General features: G+C 37.3%; 1 protein-coding gene across 1 annotated transcript; it reads right to left on the reverse strand.

Annotated features, from left to right (window-relative positions):
- Positions 1-61: 61 nt before the first annotated feature.
- On the reverse strand, positions 62-10,892 carry LOC124294019 (NK1 transcription factor-related protein 1). The gene is made up of 4 exons (XM_046737488.1): positions 10,397-10,892; positions 7,359-7,517; positions 1,529-1,632; positions 62-629 (listed from the first exon to the last, which is right to left on the reverse strand). Exons 1-4 carry the CDS (start codon positions 10,680-10,682, stop codon positions 318-320), a joined length of 861 nt encoding a protein of 286 aa, XP_046593444.1. The 5' UTR covers positions 10,683-10,892; the 3' UTR covers positions 62-317.
- Between the last annotated feature and the right edge of the window lie 12,195 nt (positions 10,893-23,087).

Consider the following 23,087-nt stretch of genomic DNA (forward strand, 5'->3'; position numbering starts at 1 on the left):
AAAAAATAAATAAATAAAACTGAGACTGCATACCCAAAATTGATATTATGCAAAAATGTAGATAACGCGCTGGGAAAAATAAAAATACACTCGCTGTCGAACAGAATTGATTTCGAGAGTCCATCGCCCTCTGTGAATTTGATCGCGAAACGTCGTATAAAACGTCCACGTTTGAGGTTTCTTTAAATATTGCACTCCCCCAGTAAATCTTCGACGCTGCTGCAACCGACAGCACAGATTTAATAAAACAGTGAACCGAACAACCGTTTCAACGATATTCCAGTTGTCTGCAGTACCGACCGGGCATCATTCCGGATTCAAACCGAGTTACCGGCCGAGGAGACGACGGGACACGGCGAGAGCGTTGCGACACCGACACCGGTGGCGTCATCTGGTGTCAGGGCGCTGAACATCAGCGGCGCCGCGTAGTACGGAAGCAGAGGATATTGCGCAGGCGGGAAATACGTCGGGGGTAAAAGTCCCTGGCGTTGGGCGATCTTCATACGCGACGTGAGCTGCTTTTTCCACTTTGTTCGTCGATTCTGGAACCACGTTTTTATCTGGACTTCCGTCAGGTTCAACGATTTTGACAACTCCATTCGCTTGCTCACGCTCAGATATTTGTCAACCTGTCGACAAGATTTTTTTTTTTTCTCATTTCTTTCCGAGGATAGTTCGAGTTTACAGACGGCTCGGGACACGTTTCGAGTCTAAGACGACAAGAGAAAGAAAGAAAAACAAAAAACGACAAACGACAAAGAAAGCTTTCGAAAAAAGATTTCGGTACACCGAAAAATTGATACGGTTCATCCGGTTCTGTAGTCAGCAGTAGCTTGTTCTATTCACAAATGAAATCCATACAAATTATCTCAGACTATTTTGTTTTCTTTCCAATTTGTCAGTTGGAAGAAAAAATTGGATAATTACAATCGGTATAATTTAAAGATGATTAAAAGCAGTTATTTAGGAAGAATTGTAAAGAGGTACTTCAATCCTTTGTATGATACATTTTTGTTTCGACAATTCTTTTACACGCCTCTGCATCCCCATACATGCACTATTCGATCCAATCGTACAAAAATAAATAGCTGACGACTTTACTGCAGCAAAGTTCCTCAAATTCCAATTTTCAACGTCTCGAAACCTTCGGAATGTAAGCAAATTCTACCCTGCGAAGAGTCGACACTTTGCCGCAACTGCAGTCTCGACAGATTTTCTTTATTCTCGAATAACCGCGATATTTGTGTTTTTCGTTTTGTAACCATCGTTAAACTAGGTCTGAAATTTTGCCAGTCAAAGGACGGAGATTTTCGTTTCCAAAGAATTATGAGAGGCGGTAAAAATCTTCATCGAAACTAAAAAATTCTCGATCTCCGTGACCGTTCTAAACGCGAATGACTTCGCTGATAAATGTTTCGATGACTTGGAAGAGAAGACAAGATTAGAAAAAAAAAAAAAAAAGAACAATGGTTGCACTTCCATAGAATCTTATTGCTAGCAAGTAGGTAGACACATGTCGTTGACTTACTTTGAATTCAGCCTCCAGTCGTTCCAGCTGCTTAGCACTGTACGCCTGTCGTGGTTTCCTATCTATTCCAGGCTTCCGAGATCGTCTACCGCTTGGTTTTGGAGCTGAGCATAAAGATGAAGAAAAAAAAAAAAGAAAAGAAACGAACGTGATTTCGTTGCGAACATTTTCAATAAATAATATTATTCTCCAAGCTTTCACCCTTTGTCTTACTCTAATAGATTTAATTGACTGACTTTATTCAAGAAATCGATAAGACTGTACAAGTCAAGTTACCGATGGTCAGATTTTCTGCATGTAAAAATGACCATTTCAACAAACTTGACAGATATAATGACAGTGTTTTAAATTTCGACGATTTCTCGACCATCTTTCACCCGTCACGTATTTCATTCCGCTATTCGATCTAAAAGTGTAATTTGCGAAAGCGGTAATGAAATTTCAGTGTTGCGAGTGAACCGAGGATTCTCTTACACTATTGATGCGTTCCTTTCATGATTTTTTTTTTTTTTTTTGTTTTCTTTTCACTCCAATGGTTTTGAAAACGAGGACACAGCGCGATACGAATTGCAGACACGCGCTTAGAACGGTCGTATTAAAAATCGTCGCTTGGCAAACACGGGAAAAATGAAATTACCAAATATCTAAAATATGTGGGATTGTTTGAGTAACGTGTGACATCTTAGAGTCAATAATGGACCCGCGTGGTGGCAACAAGATGGGCAAACAATTTATCCTCTCGAACGTTTGGGTGCGATTATCGTCGAGGTGTAAAAAAGTTTTACACATTTCCGTTAGTAAGTGAATTTTATACATACATTATCAAATGATTATTGTCACTTTTGAAACAATGGCGTATGGATATGCCGTTGCACGTTGTGGCAAAAAATATATCACGTGTAAAACTTGTGTTTCGCTGAAGTAACTTACGCGTACCAATTTCCAGTGATTAGAAACTTTTGGTTACAATTCGACACAACGATTACACACACGTCAAAGATTTACTGCTATTTACCAAGAGTTTGCTCAATCATTATCACCGAAAAATATGCGATTGGAATAAATCACTGCTCTCTGGTTACTTCGTACGATGTTTTTCATCTACGGCTAATGATTATTTTTTTTTTTTTTTGTTTCATTACGAATTCGATAGTTTAACGGATTGAAAATTCATTACACTAATAGTAGAAGCAAAGATTTGTTTCTTGTTAAAACGAATCATTAGCATATGCGATGATTTGAAGATTGAATTATTACTTGGACTAATGTTTCAGCTATCATGTTTCTTATTGCTCAATCGACTTTACGACAAAGAAAGCTTGTAAAAACTCAATCAGTCATAAGCAAAATCAGTGTAAAAATCCTGGGGACTCCGAATAACAAAAAATTATTCCAAGTATATTGAGTAAACAAGAGTCGTTCTGCTGGAAAATTATTTTGTGCATTGTGTTAAATCGACACAAAAACTGATGTAGGATTAAGCGGGTATAATAATGAAATTTGACAATCCAAGGTATTTTGTTTCACAGTTTAAAACCACCGGATACGCGACGATGAGTATTGATTATGAGAATCGTCGTGTAACAACAAAAAAAAAAATTGCCAACGACTCGGTGTGTGAATATATATATATGAATATATATATATATATATATATATATATATATATATATATGTATAAATATATACCCATATACGTGCATGGAAACGGAGGGCCATTAAAAGCTCGTAAAAAAATTCTACTTCACGATTTCACAAGTCTCCTCGGCAGGCACAACGAAAGTTTCCAACGTCGATCTCTGCAGTATAACAAACGGTGAAGAAGTTTTCGTCTTGTTTGTTTATCTAATAGATTTTTTCTAAAAATTGCATCGCCTTTAGGGAAGAGCCCAGGTATTTTGCCCTTTTACCATACCCATAATGTACCCGTCTGGTATTTACCAAATGATTAGTCGTGCCGAGAGAGAAAACTAGAGAGAGAGGGAGAGAGAGAGAGAGAGAGAGAGTGAGAGAGAAAAGGACTCCGAGGTTTCCCTCCGTTCTCTGTAGTTGACCAATATAGTGTCACGTGTTTGAACAACAGTTTAGAGTTTTTACAAGGGTTTTTCAACCCGCCTAATGTATCGCTTGCCACAATGTTATACGAAGAACTCTCAGACCCTTTATTATTATACCCGCATATACGAAGGATCTCTACATTTTTTCAACGGCTCTGTAGAGCGATGTCACATCCTGTGAGAAACCGTCACTATACGACCGATGCTGCTGCAGGTGTCACAGTTTCCGTACCGATTCGTACAGGACCGCTCTTTCACTATTACACGCTAGTGAGTACATTTTAAAAACGGCAATTCATTCTCAAATTTATTATACCCAAAGGCAAGAATGTGAAGAAATTTATTGTCTTATTAAATTGTATAACTTGTGATGAGTTCGGTTTACTCGATTGATTTACGGTACTGACCGTTCATCGACGCTGTGCAAATGCATTTAGAGAAATTTTTAGTTTCGGCTATCGCTCAGTCATCGACTATTTTCATTTTTTACCACAATCGAAAAATATATTCCTAGGTATAAAATGAAAACTAGTTTTCTAGCCGTTACCGGAAAGTCTTGTATCCGTTACTATTCTTTCTCGTTACGATCACTGTTGCTAGATTTTCTTGTTGAACTGTTGCGAAAGTTTAACGCTTGTGCAACAATAAATTGACGTTAAAGCCTCATGTAACTGAAAAAGTAGAGTAAACCTCACAAACTGATTTTGCGTTGCAATTACCAAAAAAAGATCGACAATAACGCAAAATGGTTAGGCGTACCTCGTTTTTCGTCATTCCAACGATATTCAAACAGTTTTTCTCAGTACGCGCGGAGGTAAATAAACACTGTAAAAAATTGACGTTGTCGAAATTGACCCAACAATTTTCTTCGTCGATTAAAAAAACTCGACGTCAAAAACGTCAGACAGTGTTGGATTGACGCAGAAAAAAATATTCTACAAAAGTCGAAACCGTATTTCTTTAACAGTGAATATTCTACTGTAAACAATAGAAGATCGCTCTTACATCAAAGTGTTACACGGTATAATATTCTCCTCTTTTCAAACGAAAAACAATAAGTCAAATCCAGCAGGCGAAACGAGCTTTTGTAAAATGACATTCGTGACTCCGAAACAGTATATATACACATATATGTATAGTTCATTAACCAATTACCGCTGTTTCAACGTACAGCGAGTATACCGATCGCGTTGTTCACACAGAGATGTTTGCCGATACACAATTAGAGGCAATTCGCCGCGAGAGAATTTGTACATTGAAGCTTTCCCGGAACGGTGATCATCTCGGTCTTTGCCTACGCGGTATAAGAGCCAAGCGGTGTGGTCGAGCTGCGGAGGAAAATACTGTGTAAAGAATCGAGGAAACAGGTAGGTAGGTAAGTAAGTATAAGGTAGGTAGGTATAAGGTAGGTGTAAGCTGCGCGGGAGGCGCAGGAAGAGGACGAGATGAACCGTGCTCGGAGATGGGCGGAAGATTTACGAGTGTGTTCAACTATTTAGCACCTCTCGCGAAGGTAGTTAGCGCGAGAACGCCAATAAATGGCCCTCTGACAACATGGCGGACGCTTCGAGCCATCCGGAGTTTTGTCGCGATGGTCGATGGTGATGGTCGTGGTGATGGTGGTGGTGGTCGCTGCCGGGCGTGGCTTTCGCTCGCCGATACACCGACTCGAGTGACGAATGAATGATTTTACACGAGTTTAAGTCGACGATTTTCACCGCTGCACCGAAATCTGTGTGATCTATGACATTGGGTGTCATTTTTTGGTACGAAAAATTATAAAGCGGAAACGCGGCTGATGCCGAGTGGATGTAAGGGGCTGAATATTTATCTCGACGTATCCGTGCGGTAGTCAAATTTCTTATGATTAGAAATCTCAGATTCAGGAAACAAAATTTAGTCTAGGTTGCTGAATTTGGATCGTTGAATATCTCGGAGGATCAAACTTCGATCAAGTTGATACTAGATTGTTATTCAATCGAGTTGCGTGTCCGAGCGAATTACTGGAAACTTAAAATTTCTCTAAAATGTCGATAATGGAAAGATCCAAATTTGAACATACACCCTCAAAACAACGAGAACTATGTATGTATGTATATATATATATATATATATATATATATATATATATATATATATATTAGAGTGGTCATTATTTGGGATTGGGAAAAATCTTCATGCTTTCGCCCCCGAGATTGGCTCCAAATGTATTCAAAAAATCTGGGAAAAAGTTAGTCCTCAGGGGCAACCCTTCCCATTAAGATAGAAAGCTCGTCTTTTCCACAGATTTTTTTTTTATATATTTGGAGACAATCTGGGGGCGAATGCATCAAAATTTTTCCCAAACCCAAATAAGGACCACCGTAATATATGCATATACATATATATGTATAATATAAATGTAATGTAATGTATAAAGCAAAATACGTTTGGTCTTCTTTCACTTCTCACAAGTTTTATCAGAATGTCAAGCGTTTAAAAAATTCTTCTGGATGAATGATCATATTTAATGAAAATCTGCTACAATCTTAAAATCTCGATATACACCCGTGACAAAACCGTCCAGCAGAAAAAAAAAAAAAACCGTAAGTATGACTGTTTCTGGTGTATAAAAACATTCTATTAACTCTGAAAAATTGCCAATGAATCTCGCATCCGCCCTAGATTGCAAAATCGTCTCGCGTTTTCCACCTTTTCCGGTCTTCAATAGGAAATATTGGATATGAAGAGAGCCGTTCTCGGTTAGTAACAAACTATTTTCCTAACAGCTTCCGGCACGCGAGCTGCTCATCAACACCCGCGGATCTCACCTCGGTTCTAACGCCTCGTACACGCTGCGTAACGGAGGTGCCAAAATCACCCTCGATTCGTTTCGGGGAACGTCATTTTGATAGACGATCGCTCAACACAGGGAAAAGATTCCTTCCCGAGTCCATATTTCGGAAGAACTAATCGCGTTTTAACGAACTCGTGAAAAAAAATTTGTTCGGTGATTCGAGATTTTCTATTTTGATTAATTTTTTTTTTTTTCGCAAGTTTCGTCTCTGTTTTATTTCTTCCAGATCGAAAAGTTGATTTGGATGCTTGTTTGGATTCATTTTCGATCGATGATTTCGCGAAGCAAATTTTTCTGCATTTCTCTGGATTTTAAAAGTATTGTTACTTTTTTTTTAGAATTCTATTAAACTGTCATATGTCGAAATTTTGTACTGGTGATTTTGAGAAATCTTTAAACTTCTCTTGACCCTTTCCGTTGCTTCTTTACGTTAATTTATCATTTCTCTCAATTTGCGTGGTATAACATCTGAATCCCTTGTATTAATATCGTTCGTTCGCATACGCAGTGTGAAAACAGCCACAGAGAATGTTTTATTCAGTCCAACCGAATACGAATCGCTTACCCTTTACACATGTATTCCAGGTTATAGACTCAAAATAGAAGATCCATTTGAAGTGTTCAATTTAAAAAAAAAAATTAACAAAATTAATCCATTCACTTTTACAAATTTAAACTTCAGCAAATGATATAAATACAGAATGTTTTTTTTTTTTTTTGTTCAATTGCGCAGAAATCAGTCAAGTAAATTCCAAAAATGTACGCAAAATAACAATTGAGAAAGGAAAGGGTGAAAAGACGTTCAAAGAAATCTCAGCTGCATCGAAAAACCAAAATTTACCTCGGTTTGATAAAAAAAAATTTTAATCTCGTTGGGAAAATATTTCAAAATTTTTCGAAGCTGTTACTCTTGCCTGATTGATCATGAATTTCTTACCTTGTAGACCGAAAAGTTGTCCAGGTTTAGATTGTGCGAACCAACCACTGTAGAGGAGAGAAGCGGATGCCAGGGATGCTGCCGAATATCCGGCGGGGTCTGTTAGGGCCGTTTCAGGGTAGGTCAGACCTGCGGTTGAGTAAAGCGCCGTGCCGAAGGCTGGAATTTTGAAAATTATGATAAGTCAGGAAAATACTCGGGCAATCATCGCCTTTGCAGGCTACGTTTAAATTCACTTTGAACCCGTAGGTGAAAAGTTTCACTGGTATTATTTCACAGGTTACACGAGGATGTAAATAAAAAAGTTGAAGTTGAAAACGCTGAAACAGAAAATTAAATTATAAAATTATTAGCAGGAGACGGAATGTTTCAAATTCTACACCAAAGCTAATAAAAATTTCTCAAATACATCGAACTTCATTCTTTGTCTACAGTGAAAATATATTATTATTCCATCATTTTAGAGCGAATATGTGGATCGTTTAATGGTCAGGTTGAAAAGTATCGAAACAAAAGCTTGATAAACCGAAGGCTTGAAAAGTCTCGTTGAAGGTTAGCGAAGTTACGGCTGATTAAAAAAAGCTCTTGTGGTACAGGAAGTAATTGAAAACGTTGCATTCCAAAGTCGTTATATCAAAAACGCCAGAGAAATTGTTTCAAACTACGAGATTTTCACAAAAAAATCTACGTACCGCTTGTTCTATTCTAAAAGACCAACAATTTGTTATCTTCGTAAATGAATTCTCAGCAAGACAAAGGCGAGTTAGATTTTTATAACAATAAATATACATGAATTTCTGTCTGAATCACAAGTTTATCATCTTGGAATTAGAACGGCTATTGCAGTGCATGATCTTCCATTTCCCAATTTCCTTTCCTTACCAATTAGCAAGCTGAAGAAAAGAAAATCTGCTTTAAGTCTGATGATTTGTAGTAAATTCATTTACGAATAAAATTCTGTATTCTTCATTAGATTCGGAGGATTTTTACGAAGTTTTCGGCAATAGAAAAGAATGAAATAACCTGATTTCTCACGATGTTATTAGTTCCAATAAGATACAAACAGTTGTTCTTTATGGTGTTAAATTTTTCATTAGATAATGGGGTAGAATTATATACAACGGACAAGTTTCGTCGTGGATTGATAAAAGAATCCTGCTTCTTACGTGCGCATAAAGTAAAGTATTTCGAAACATGTATAATTAGATTGTATAATTTTTCAATTACACTCAAGAATGATAATTGAAAAAGTAACATTCAATTGAATAAGACCGTGTTTTTATATAAACCGAGAATGTGCTTTATCATCGGTAACGTCGCTGAGTAAATTACTTTCAATTCAGTTTTATGTATATTACATAGACATCTGCTTTCAAGTTTGTGTCAAGTGAAAAAGTAAAATATACGTCACAGAATTACGTTTTCGCCAAACTACTTGCGAAATACGATATAAAAATAAAAAAACAATTCAATAAAAACATCCATCAAACTTTCTTTAAATTCCATCATATTACATACAAATCGATTCTTTTCAACGTCATCGTTTTTCAAACTCTATTGATGGAATAATCGTAAAAGATTATCGTGTTAAATTCGATTAAAGGGGTCCACTCCATTGTAAAAAAACAAAAAAAAAAAAAGTGCGATCAATTAGGCTGAACTTAGGCCTTCATAAGAAATTTTCACTCGGGTGCGTTTTCGGCATAAAATTGAACAACCCAACATCAATATTGGTTGGTTCTTTGCATAATAAATCTATAATTTTATTGGATTATGAAAAAAAAAACCTCTTTGAATACTCGAATAACGAAACAAGTAAAACGCGTTCACTTGCAAAAAGTTAATAATTGTGAATCGGTGAAAAACAAAGTAAGATATAAAATCTCTGAAGATTTGTTGACTTTGTTGTTACGTCAATAATTCTAAAGCCTTGGTGGCCAATGTGACACAAATTTTGACCAGTTCAAAATTATAAAACGAGCCGCGTTAATTGGGATCAAAATCATTCAGATTCGTTCTTAAGACATCAACATTTTTATTTCTTTCTTGACGTTTTTATTCACACGTCTCGAAAACTGCTGCAGCGATTATATCCAAACTCAAATCAGTTCAAAATTAATAATAAAAGTCTCCTTGATTTGGACTGAAATTCGTTTACTCTTTCTCGAAATATCGTCGGACTAAAAACTGATTGCACACACACACACACACACACACACACACACACACACACACACGGATGCGGACACATATAATCATTAGAGAAAAAAAAAAGAATAAAAAAAACATCGAGATATCCGCAAGTGACATGCAAACCTTACATTTTCGGAATGGTTGTAAAGAAATAAATTTTTTCCCCAACAAAATAGAAGCAGTAGGTTGAAAAGGAGACCAAAACAGAAAAGAAAATTCACATGCGCTCACATATAGATGGATTTCCATCCAAAAACGGTCAGAGATAATTGTCCAGACTTTATACAAAAAAAAAAAAAACACGTCGAGATATTTGAAAGAGATGGTTGAAAAGATCATCTTAATCTTTATGGTGAAACATGGTTTTCAGTACACGTAAAGTGAAACGTCGGGTCTTTCGCGTCTTGCCTTTATATCGGCCATTTAAAGCGGTGGAAAAATTGTAAAAAACTTGGACAAGTTCATCGAAGCTTCTAGTTCAAGATCCAATCATCCCAAAATTTTTTGTTCTGACAGTACAAAAAGCCGCGAGTTTTTTTTATATTTAAAAAATATACACGCAAGGTGATCGTACCATTCGTTTCACAGGGTTAGACCCGATTATCGAACCTTTTATTTCAAAGATAATTCCAAACCGACGTCACAAATTGTTAATATCTCGACGACTAAGCCGAATCGCCAGATGCCCAGGCACTGTAAATCATTTCTTTGCTAATTTTCGAACCAAGTATCAACCGTATAATGCAACTAATCGGGACACTGATTTCAACAAAAAGATCAGGCGAGAGCACAAAGGATCCGTTATTATAATATTCATGCTTCACTTGAAAATGTTAAATCGTCACCGGAATGGGATGCGGATACGGCCGTCGGCCTGACGAAGTTTCCTCGATCCTCGTCCCTCTCCTCCTGTTCGTCATCATCGCGTTCCCCGTCGGTTGTGGCAGACGTGACGCCTTGGTTCCTCTGGGACCGTCCGAGGATGCTGTCGATGGAGAAGGCGTTCGGTGCGGAAGCGGAAACGGTGCGGACATCGTTCCGGACGCGTAGAAACTGATCGGCGGAACCGCCGCTGCTGGAGTCGCTTCCGTAGCCGGATGGCTCCGGCCCTTCGCCTCGAAGCTGCTCCATTTTTGGGCCCGGTTCTCACCATCAGAGGGAGCGGCGCCTCCCGAATAATCCCCAGATATTTCAATCCACCTTTGTATTCCAAGAACGATTCTGGCCCCGGATCCCGATCCGCTTCTGCACCACCGCCGATCACCGCATGCGGAAAACTGCCGATATCCCAACGGGAATCAACCAGGTCCCTCTTCGGCGCCGTTCTCACCGGCGTGTGACAGGTGGCACGTGTCGCCCCCGCCGCCCAGCATCCCTGCCCCCACCATGGATATTCTAGGACGGCCCCCGCCGCCCCTTAACAACGCGTCTTATGCGCGGCATTGAAGCCGAAAGTGGGACGTCGCCGTATTGGTTCCGGTATTTTGCCGTTCGTTTCGATCCAAAATTTTCATTTTATTCCCGACTCGACCGTAAAGTTAACTTTTTTTTACCTCAAAAGCGGGACGAAGGTGACATATTTTTTCCTAAAACGCGTCTGCGGGAAATATCAGGACAACTTGAGGGCCCCAATTTTCAAATGAATATCGCGGCCAGAGTCGAGTCGGAAATAAAGTCCCACACCGACAATGAGAGATATTTTTGGTTCCGGTTACCGCTCAGTCCTTCACTATTTTCATTTTTTACCATAATCGAAAAATATAGTTCTAGGTAGAAAATGAAAATTAGTTTTCTACCTGTTACCGGAAAGTCTGGTATCCGTTAATATTCTTTCTTATTACGATGGCTGTTAATACATTTTCTTTTAACTGTTGCGAAAATTTAAAACTCGTGCAAAGATAAATTGACGTTAAAGCCTTGTTTGACTAAAAAAGTAGAGTAAACCAAACAAACTGATTTTGCGTTGCAATTAACAAAAAAGGATCGACGACAGCGCAAAATGGTGACGCGTATCTCGTTCTTCGTAATTTCAACAATATTCAGACAGTTTTTTTTAATGATGCCTGTTTTACTGAATTTTTCTAGTTACTGTAAAAAATGAAATTTTATCTCAGTGTATATGTAACACAGGAATAAAATTCGACTTTATTCCCTTGTTACATAATGTGCTATTATTTCCCTCTCCTTTATTTTGAAACCGCAGGTATCGTTGTGTCGATAGTACAAATGTGCATGAAATATATTGTTAGAGTTACACGTAAGAAAGTTTGATAGATCCAAGTCGCACTTGTCAGAGTGATTGCATTGATTATATGTATCGGTGTTGGTACTACTACTATTTTTTTCATCTGAATAAGATCTTGGCATTAGTTTATTCTGCGATGATTATATTTTATTATCGCATGTGATACAAGCGATCGTGATAGCAAAATAACGGACACCCGATTTATTGGATTTTTTGGTTATTGGGAGCAAAAATGTTTTCAACCAAAATCGTGTGTAATAAATTTTCTGGCTTTATAAACGTACAACGAAGAAAAGGTTTGATTTTTAACAAATAAATTTTGGGCCCGTGTATTTCAACGATGTTTTTCACTTGTCGTTTATACATTTATTTGAGTTATGAAGAAATTTGAAAAATCTCGATGCTAATGTGTTGATTGATCTTTCGGGATCTGAGTAGTAGTAGAAATTCTGTCTGATAATTTTCACCAATCACGTCACTTCGAATGAAGAGAATCCTTATGAGTGGAAATTAAACGATAACCTGCATTTGATTTCTTGAAAATTTTTCTTAACAATCCTTTGACAAGGTTTGAATAGTTTGACTAATTTTAATTTACGGTTTTATTTTTTTGCCTTTCTCTCCGGCTTCTCTTGTCACATTTATTGACTGCTAATTTCTGTAAGCTTGTCTACGACAAAACCACAATATTCTTTACCGTAGTTAAAAAATGATCCTCAAAAACCTTTGACAATCATTGCGAATTACAGTACCAGAAACAATCGTTCACCAAAGTTGAATAAATGCACGCCCTACTATAATCGGCAATAATCAGAGCGGTTGAAATTTTTACGTTCCTCCAATTGAAGGATGAAAAGATATTCAAGCTGGAGCAGAAATTTCAATTTTCCAAATTATAACTGATTGTGAATATGAAAGTTTCGAATGGTCCAAAACCTGACACTCGAAGTTCTAAAAGGGCAAAATTCCGAAAGGTCAAAATGCCGAAAGGGCGTAACTCTGACAAGTCAAATTTCCAAAAGTGCGAGAATGAAAAAATTAAAAAATCAAAAACACCGAAATTCCAAATGATCCAAGATTTTTAGTTCTGTGAATTTCTGGCTGGGTAAAATTTCACCACTGATCTTTCTATTTTCGACATTTTTACATTCGGAATCCCGTTAATTCTGATTTTCGTTTTTTCTCATTTTTTTAAACCCTCTCACTCTTCGAATAAATTACGCTGTGCGAGTGTGTTTTAATTATCTGAATTTCCCATCATCGAACCTTTATTTTTCAGAATTCTGCTCTATCGTAACTTTACTTTCCGGAACTTTGCTCTGCCATAATTTTCATTTTCGGAATCTGTCGTTTCGTAACTGTGAGCCGTCGGGTTTTCGACCACTCGAAACATTGTCGTTTCTTCAAAGTTCGATTTCTTCACTTCAGGTTTCGCCGCAAAATAATTCGGAATCAGGCACTTTCTGACCCTTTCAAATTCGGAACTTCAGCCTCGTTCCAGATATGTCGCTACCAAAGATTATTCGACGCGACAAAAGAAGCCTTGGGATGATAAAAAAAAAAAAAAAAAATTTTTTTTTAAATAGAACAGCGTAAACAAAAATCGTATAAAAAATAAATACACTTCTGCTAGATTTACAGAGTAGAGAAATGTCGGCGAGAGTGTGTTGCGTGGGTGTAAGTGCGGGTTAACACGCTTTCGGAAAATCGAGTCGTGGCTTACTATACACAATACACATACTAACGCACCCCTCTGGGTCCTGTTTCACGTCTTCTTATTCCTTTTCTTCACCTTCTTCTTCTTCTTTTTCTTCTTCTTGCATGCTTCTCTCCCCCCATCCTGCCTACTATCCCCTTTATCAAGCAGCATTGAAAGGCTCCTCCTTCCAACTCAACCGACCGACCCCCGTTCTGCGCTCCCTGAATGCGCGGAATATGGCCGTGTTATGCCGGATCCTTGAGTGCCGGCTAAGATCTTCAACCCCCTTCAAGCATCCCCAACCCCTTTTTTCTCGCGGCGTGATTTATATGTTTGCAAGTCTAAAATGGGCGCTTTTCACAACGTATTTCTCCCCCTTATTCTCTCTCTCTCTCTCTCTCTCTCTATCTCTCTGTCTGTCTCACCCCCTCTTCCTCAACCGTCCGCTTTCAAGTTATAAGGTATGTATAGGTATTTTTGTAAAGCGAATAAACTCAATAATACATCGTGTTAAACGTCTTCCGTATCCCCGAACAGTTTTTTCCGCTCCTTTTTCGTTCGTTCTTGCGGTATTTCATCCCTATTTATCAAATCTCATGCATATTTTATTCCCCTTTCATTTTTTCGTGAAAAATCTACAATTCAAAATACACTGTGGATAGTATTTTGATCCGCTTATTTAATACTACCGACGATAACTTGGAAAAGAATATCTTTCAAACGTTCTCGATTTACTTGTGAAAGAATTAAAATTAGTCCCAATCAATCGGCTGTTGAATAATCTCTTACATAATTGCCTGTGATAAAATTGTGATATTTATAATGTATGTAATTTATCAAATGGATGGTATCATATTTACTGTAAATGATATATCGAACAAGCGTTAATTTTCGTCTACATTTTCCATCAAATTTACAATTATCGTATTGTTTTTTTTTTTTTTTTCTTCTTTATAATCGAGAGAAATAACCGACGCGACGTCTCAGGCAAGGTTGGGGAGAATTTTTTTGTTCGCGGGAGAAGTTCTTCTCGATTTGCAGAGTAATGCGCTCTGTGATTGGTGAGAAGAGCGCATGCTTTTCACAAACGCCGCCCCCTCCCCCCGCCTTTTGCCACCCCTAACTTGGCACCCTCGGATTTTTCTGTCCGCGAACTAATGGTTATCCAACCCTCTTTCTCTCTCTCTCTCTCTCTCTCTCTCTCTCTCTCTCTCTCTTTACGCTTTCTCCAACCCTCTTTCTCTCAAGACCTCACTTACCTCTCCCTCGGCACCATCCCCATTTCATATTTTCGAATCTTCGCAAGATAGGATTAACGCCTCTAGACGCTACGAAACAGCCTCGAAACACTGCTTCAGTAGGTGTTAAGCCACCGCGAAAACAGCGGTTCTCATTCCTTTCCACCCTCGATTTTATTTTCGTTTCTTTAAACTTTGATATAACACGCGTTATATTGATAATATACTAATTCTTCGATCGCGGATCAAACGGCTTTTACGAAAGAAAAAAATTTCCATTCAATTCTGCGATTTCACTTCAACTATATTATATGAAATCTTCACTGACGTAATCGGATAGTTTATCAATAACAAATTTATGTAGTCAAATATAAAAAGTATGTTATTTTTTTTCAAAGAAGCATGCCTTACAGTTTAGGTAGAGTATAATCGTTGTTTTTTAAAATCGTTTAAAGAATTTTCATTTTCGCATTGAAATTAACCGTCAGCATAATTTCTTGTTTACTCTCCATCTATGTATAACCATCACTTTAATTTTCGGAACGATAATATTCGATTGCTTCCAGAAATCTTTTTATTTTCGCTAAAATTTTGTTGCAATCTGTTATTGTATTCTTGATTCATTTTATTAGAATTTTTGGGCCTGTTTTGAAAAAAAGAAAGTCACAAACATCAGTTTAGAATTTTTCACGAAATATTTCACTGGCAAGATTGGCACGTTTTCACTTATTGTAAATATATTATTCATAGTTTTTGACAAATTAGAATTACTTTTTTGTTTTTTTTTTTTTTCATGTGGTTGTTGCCTTTAGCGATGTTTCAAATAATTTGAGAGACGTAAATGTCGAAATTACAAGTCTCGGAACTGAAACTGTAGAAAGGAATGAGATGCGTATCCCTTTTTTTGTGTGATTCGTTTGAATTTTTTCCTGAACACGTTGGGATAACGTATAGAAAATATTACGTCAGTAAAAATGCGAAAGAAAAATAAAATTGAAAGACAAACCGGAAAATCTGTTTTTTCGCGATACTTTTTATCGCCAGGAAAAAGAGAAAAGAATCTCTCAATCTGTGCGACAAACTTCTGCGATAATCTCGGAAAAGGCTGAGTGAAAAATCTGAAACTGATAGGAGTTGGCAGCCAAATGAAAATGATATTTATAAAAAAATTTTAAATCAACCTATAACCTTGGAAAAACATAATCTTTAATTGATAAAAAGTACCAAAGACGACAAAGTATAGGTTTGTCGGTAAAACTTTGAAAATCGATTTATTACCCGTAGGACAGGAAGTTCAAATGAACCGGAAGGTGGCAATTTTTCATGCGCATCGTTTACTTGTAAGATTCTGCAGTTTTCAAATTATTTAATTTTTTTAAAAAGCTGTTTTCCGAATTCCAGAGCTTCGAAAACTTAAAGTTGGGTTAAAATTAGAAAAAGTGATTCTCGACCAAAATCATAATGCAACTCGTGAAAAAATGAGAATACATTCAACCGCAGCGCTTCGAGAATTGAAACATTTTTCGGAATTATCGTACCGCCACCATTTCAATTTCGGAATTTCTAATTGCGCATGCAAGATTTTTGAATCTTTGATCATCTTCTTACTTTTCAACCCCCGGCCGTAAAAAGTTCTCAAGGGTGGTTGTAAAATACGACGCTATAGGAATTCGCAAAGTGATTTCTGGCCAGTCGGAAGATGGAAAGTAACGCAACATCAGAAGCCCGGAGAAACGTTGGGGAAAAGCAATTCCGGATGGGGAAAGGAAAGCGCTCCGAGTGGCCGGTAAATCTTACGGTTTATATCGCGGTGCGTGATGGTTTCGTTTATCGAGCAATATCGAATGCGTTTACCATTCCGATTCAGGGATGAAAAAGGTTAGGAATAAGGATATATTATATGTATATCCGCGTATTCGATAACTCGCTTTTCTTACCTCATAAAATCTTACCGAGCGATCGTGATTTCGTGGTAATAGTAGGTTGATAATATTTTATTGGAAACGTTTTTTTTTTTTTTATAGATATTATTTCAATTATTGTAATATTACTAGTCCACAGGTTTTTTTTTTTTTGCATTTTATTTAGCACTAATCGTTGTATCCTTTACTAAAATCGAGACCGCTTGATGACATGTATACTTTATTCGAAAAATTTTGTATACCTATGCGATGAATTATTAAGCTGAATATTGTTATATCCCTGAAAGTGAATATGTAATTATGTAACAACGATATAGAGTGATTGAAATAATTCAGGGTGGATAAAAGGCAAGAACTTTGAAGCCTGAATACGTCAAATATTGTATCATTAAAAATTAGAAATTGGAAGCGGATTTGATCAGCGATTGTTCGTATACTAAGCTGTGCTTAAAATGCAAGATTTACTCCAAAAAACAGTAAAAACTACTGACAATGCAGATTAAAATCTATTGAATTTATAGTAAAAGTTACAGTCGACGAAGGTATTGTTTATCGAAAACCTTGATGTGTCCATTTTTTCCTGCGCTGAGAGAAATTTTTTGTTTCGGCTACCGCTCAGTCGTTAACTGATTTCATTTTTTACCACAATCGAAAAATAAAATTCTAGGTAGAAAATGAAAATTACTCTTCTAGCTGTTACCGAAAAGTCTATTATCCGTTACTATTCTTTCTCATTACGATCACCGTTGTTAGATTTTTTTCTAACTGTTGCGAAAGTTTAATGCTTGTGCAACAATAAATTGACGTTACACGCTTGTTTAATTAAAAAAGTAGAGCAAACCTCGCAAACTGATTTTGCGTTGCAATTACCAAAAAAAGGATCGACAATAGCGCAAAACGTTTACGCGTACCTCGTTTTTCGTAATTCCAACAATATTAAAACAGTTTTCTCAACGATACCTGTTTTACTGAATATTTCTAGTCGCTATAAAAAAATGAAATTTTTCTCAGTGTGCAGTTTTGAGCAAAGTCTGCTCATTTCATTCACACCGTGCACCTAATCGTCATCAGTGTCGGAAATTTCTCATATCGAATAAACGATCAAAATTCGTACCAAATACACTTCTGATTATTTCAATAATTATCGTAACGATATTAAACAAATTTCACTATAAATTACACGCTAAAAATGAAAATTCCGATTCTTCTTTATCATCATAAAAGTTTTTTTTAAACCCGTAACGTCTAACCTACAGCCGTATATATATTCTCCGAGCGTGGATGGTCATAAAAATACGACGAGGCAACCCTTATGTAACCGAATCTCCGTCGAGGGGTGGGAGTAAAAACGCGACGTTAAGTAAGTGTCCGTACATATAGACACTGGGAGGTGTGTTTCTGCGGCATAAGGGTTGTAAGAATATTTGGTTAACGGAATAAATCCCCTATCATCTGATGACACCGTACCGAAAGGATTTTCGCCGCTAGGAACGTGACACCGATGATTAAACACGTTTATTAAAAACCACTTGCGGGACCTCTTATGAATGTTTTAGGGTCCCGGTAAGAGGCTGGAAGCGGGAAAGCGGTGATGAGGGAGGGGGCGGCGGTGAAGGGGCGAGGGGGGGAATCTTCCCGGATGAGGAGCGCGGCGGCAGCAGCAGCCTGAACCCGTTGTACGTAAGTGGGGGTAATGGGAGCTTTGTTCCCCTGGGAACACTCTCACCTGTCTAATATCTCCCCAGAGTGGCTATATTTATGTACCTATAGGCTGCCAGTTACGGAACAGCCCGTGAGATGAAAATTAATAACTATGGACCGGCACAACAAATGCTCGGCGTTGCGGTACCGCAAAGAACCCCGGAGAACCCCATACTCTCCCTATTTATCCTCGATGGGTCGCGTCAGGGATCACGCTTCATCCTTTTATCTCTCCACCGGCAAACACCGCGCTAACACGTGAATTTATACAAGTATTTTGCACACACATCCGACGACTTGTACCGCGTTATTTTGCAATAACACCTGTGGCGGAGATTTATTTTTTTAACAAATTTTTTTTTTGATAAAAATAAAAAAACAAACAAAAACTAACTGTGCACCGAAAACCGAAATCTAATTCGCAACTGTTGTTGTAATTTTTTATTTGTTTCATTTTTTTTACACAATCTTTCAAGGACACTTCGTGAGAATTTCTTGCGGTGAAATTATTGAACATAGATATGTATGCTTTCGCGAACTTTTTGTTTTTTTTTTTTTCAGACCACTTCGCGACACTGATAACTATTTTGAATGTAATGATTTTTCTCTGTCTGATCTGCAGGAGTTTACTCGGCGTTCGCATAAGTGTGTGATTTCGTTCCGACTTGGTTTCCAAATGTCATCATATATTATAAACTGTTTATCCGATTGTCACGAAATATTGCCTCAGACCTGGCCAAACATTGTAGTTATTCAATGAATGAGAAATAATTGAAATCGGTCAAGCAGTTCCGGAGTTACAAACGAATATACGAATTTATACAGAGTGAATTCCTAACGACTGCACGGTACGTCGTCTGCTGAAATTCAATGCGCATGCGCAACAATCCGAGAGTAACTGTGGCGACCAAACGTAATAAATTTAGATAACGTTTCGCCGCGATGTATGTAACCTCAAAAAATTTAACAGTTATCGGTGGCAGTTGTGGTCGATTCATAACTGTCAAAATTTTTTAGGTTAGAGACAGTTGGTCGCCCTGGCGAACAGCCTGATATTTCAAATTGCGGCGCGTGTGCCTTGATTTTTAGCAAACAACGGACCGTGCAATCGTTAAGAAATCACTCTGTATATGTGAAAAACACGAGAAAATGTATTTTCAACAACGCAAAATACTTTTGATGTTGATGTTGAATTCCTGAATTGATTAAAAAAAAAAAACTAACCAACAATAAAAGACCGCAACGGCCGAGGAATTTGGTCAATTTTGATCAATTTTAAAACCATTAATGTTTTTGCACAGCCATACAATATGAGGAATTTTACTGAATTAGCCGAACGACTTGAAGTAACATTGTATTTTGACAAATTGACATTGTTTAATTATTGACCAACGATTTCGTTCAACAATTGTCTCGATTATTTACATGTATATCAGTTCCTATAAAACTAGACAACAATTAGCACCGCCTCACATGTATGGTGGTAAAATTCAAAACTGTCTTCAAACAATTGTATACAACAATTGTAGAAAAATCATCCGATCACTGAAATATATTTCTAACCACATCTAGTGTACACTCCTTAACTATTTTCTTTTTTCACCATACCCGAAAAATATAGTTCCAGGCACACAGAAGATGAAAATGAGTTTCGTGGCTACAATCGAAAAATCAAGTACCGATAAAACGAAACAGTTACTTGTACCTAATTTTTATCTTTAATTTTTTTTTTTTTATTTCGAACGACATTCAAACCGTCGTTCATTAACGACACCCATTGTATATCACAATTTTCCATTGACCATACATCAAATGAATTTTACCTCAGTGAAGAATCCAAACCTGTATAATTTCTATAATTGCTTATTTTTCTAAAAACGCTAATGTTACAACAATTGTTCCTCATCGATATAATTTCTCTGCATTGATAATTCCGTTTCCTTTATACCTGAAAAAATATTTCACTCGTCAAACCTTTTATATTCTCACATATTTCACTCGTCTGTTATAGTTTGTTCGGTTTTTCCAAGTCTCTTTTTTTTTTCTTTTTTTTTCTCGTCTCGGATTGTTCTTTTTTATTCCTTATACGTTTCGCGAAAATACGATTAAAATGAAAATTCGACGAAGAGTGAGAAGGAAAGAAAGAGCGGATATATATATAATATATATATATATATATATATACATACGATGCTTCACGGCTCTCTCTTACAGAATAGCGCATCGCTTTCTATGACCATTTCGTGTATTTTCCCTTGTACCTAACGCGAGGGTGCGAAGGTGCGTGTTGACCCTCCCCCCGCCCACCCCCCTCTTCCCGCAATCCCTTGGAACTCACCCCTAATCGTCCAGGCCAGGTTCTGCTCGGCACAGTGCTTCTAACGGACCGCGTGTGATTGATCGTCCCAATTACATCACCCAGCACGCGTTTCGAAGGTGTAAATGTTACGTGAGAATAATATAGGTTATACCTTATGACGGGTGGCTGTGGGTATGCGTGGGCTCCGACGAATATAAACCTTAATTCCTTTTTTTTCCGGTTTTTGCGGAAACCAAAATATTTTTATCGAATTATCCGATTCAGAAGCCTGATTATATTATACAAAGATAATTAACGGATTTGTGGTATAGAATTGGGTCGGTTTTGTATAGTTGCGTCGACGTGCTTACATTCTGTATACTGAGGAGAATTTTATTTGTTACAGTAACTGGAAAAATTGAGTAAAACAGGTATCGTTAAAAAAAAACTGTTTGAATATTGCTGGAATTTCGAAAAACTGGGTACGCGTTACCATTTTGCGCTATTGTCGATCCTTTTTTGGTAATTCCGACGCAAAATCAGTTTGTGAGGTTTACTCTACTTTTTTAGTCAAACAAGGCTTTAACGTCGATTTATTGTTGTGCGAGCATTGAATTTTCGCAACAGTCGCGAGAAAATCTAGTAACAGTGATCGTAATGAGAAGGAATAGTAACGGGTACCAGACTTTCCGGTAACAGCTAGAAAACTAATTTTCATTCTCTACCTCAGTGTATAATGAAAATATAATATAACTTGTACCTACCTACTAATACTTTTTTTTTTTTTGCATGGGTTTGGTTTTTCGAGAATTTATTAACAATAAAGTTTTTTTACAGCGAAAACCTGCACGTTTTTTGATTCAGCGGCACTATAACCTCTGTAATTGGATGGAAATGATGGCGATTATGATTATTTACTGTTTAAGAATTTCACTTGGTTTCGATAAAAAAATTTCGAAATGATGGAAGACCGATAAAAGATATGAGATCGTTGGTTATACTTGTTATAGTTCGTACGAAAATTCGGTGACGCAAAGAAATACTTTTTCACACACCTTCGAGAGTAGAATTGAAAAAACGTCCAATTATCTAAATTATCTGGACGGACCGTGACGTAAAATTCGACGTATTATAAGTCGGCAAATTAACTATTAATTAAATTATTAAATTAACAGTATTTGAGTGTCAAACTGCCGGAGTGAATACATGCATACATTGTGTATGTACGATAAACACAGTCAGAAAATTGATGCTGCAATGACTGCAGAGTTGTTTTTTCGCCTGTATAACCGTGTATCAACGACCAACTATCGCTATTTTGTGAGCTGCATGGATAGAATACTAAATATGCATCAGATAATGTCGCGGTTTGACAATTTTGTACTTTACGTTACGGAAGGTCAGCTTAAATATGCGTATGATATGACTTCGATTCTGAATCGTACAATGGCATCGAAAAAAATACACCTACGAAATTGCCTCGAATTTGAGATTTCATTTTCAGAATTGTTTTTACGCTTCGAAGCAAAAGCAACTAGTTTTGTTGTCCAAGAGACAGAAGATGAAATTGTTTGTCAATTCGAGTAATGCGGTAATGGGAATTACCAATCGGTGCGTAAAATAAAATAAAAAACCGCGAAATAAAATCGACGCTTGTTATTACGTGGAGGGAAAGGATTATTTGAGTCAAGTATTGTTCGTATGAATTCAACTAGATGCTATAGTCAAATGCGGCTAACACAATGCTTACTTGATTCAACGCAATACTTTTGTCGGACGAATTACTTGTGACAACTTGTTATAAAATTGAATCAAGCCTTTGATCATGCTGATTATCAATTTATTCAAGATACTAACACGGCGTGAGTTCTTTGCAATAATGTGAATTTTGTATCAAGAAAACGTGTGATTGAAATGATTAAAAATTTGATTGAACGGACTCCAACGAAATCTATTTTGGCGGATGCAAAAATTCCTTACCCTCCGTATGTAGCTAAAAAATTTCAACTCTTCGGGCTAGTCGACAAACACCTAGACGTTGTCATTGCTTCGCAAAAAGCAAACTTATATCCATCTTCTCCGCATCAATTTAACGGGCGTAGTAAAAAAAAAAAAAAAAAATAGAAAATTACGAATTTATAATGTTGCAAAAAAAAAAAATCGTACCGCTGTCACTTTAAAATCGCTTCGTGAAAATCGTCCAATTAAAAAGAGACGAAGAGGTAGTTCCGTGTTCTTGAACTCACAAGTTTCCAGGTGACGGCGCCCGGAGAATCGCCGTGAAATTACACATGTGGTGTTAGCTAGCTGCACAAATTACTCGACGCCGGGATGCAGAGCGTCGTGACGGTGTCGGGTTCGAAACAGTTAGCGAAATTTCCTCGTCTCTGACAGTCCGGCCTTGGTTTCTTTCCCGGCAAATTATATGCAAA

The sequence above is a fragment of the Neodiprion lecontei genome, chromosome 4 (assembly GCF_021901455.1).
Source record: "Neodiprion lecontei isolate iyNeoLeco1 chromosome 4, iyNeoLeco1.1, whole genome shotgun sequence".
NCBI classification, from domain to species: domain Eukaryota; kingdom Metazoa; phylum Arthropoda; class Insecta; order Hymenoptera; family Diprionidae; genus Neodiprion; species Neodiprion lecontei.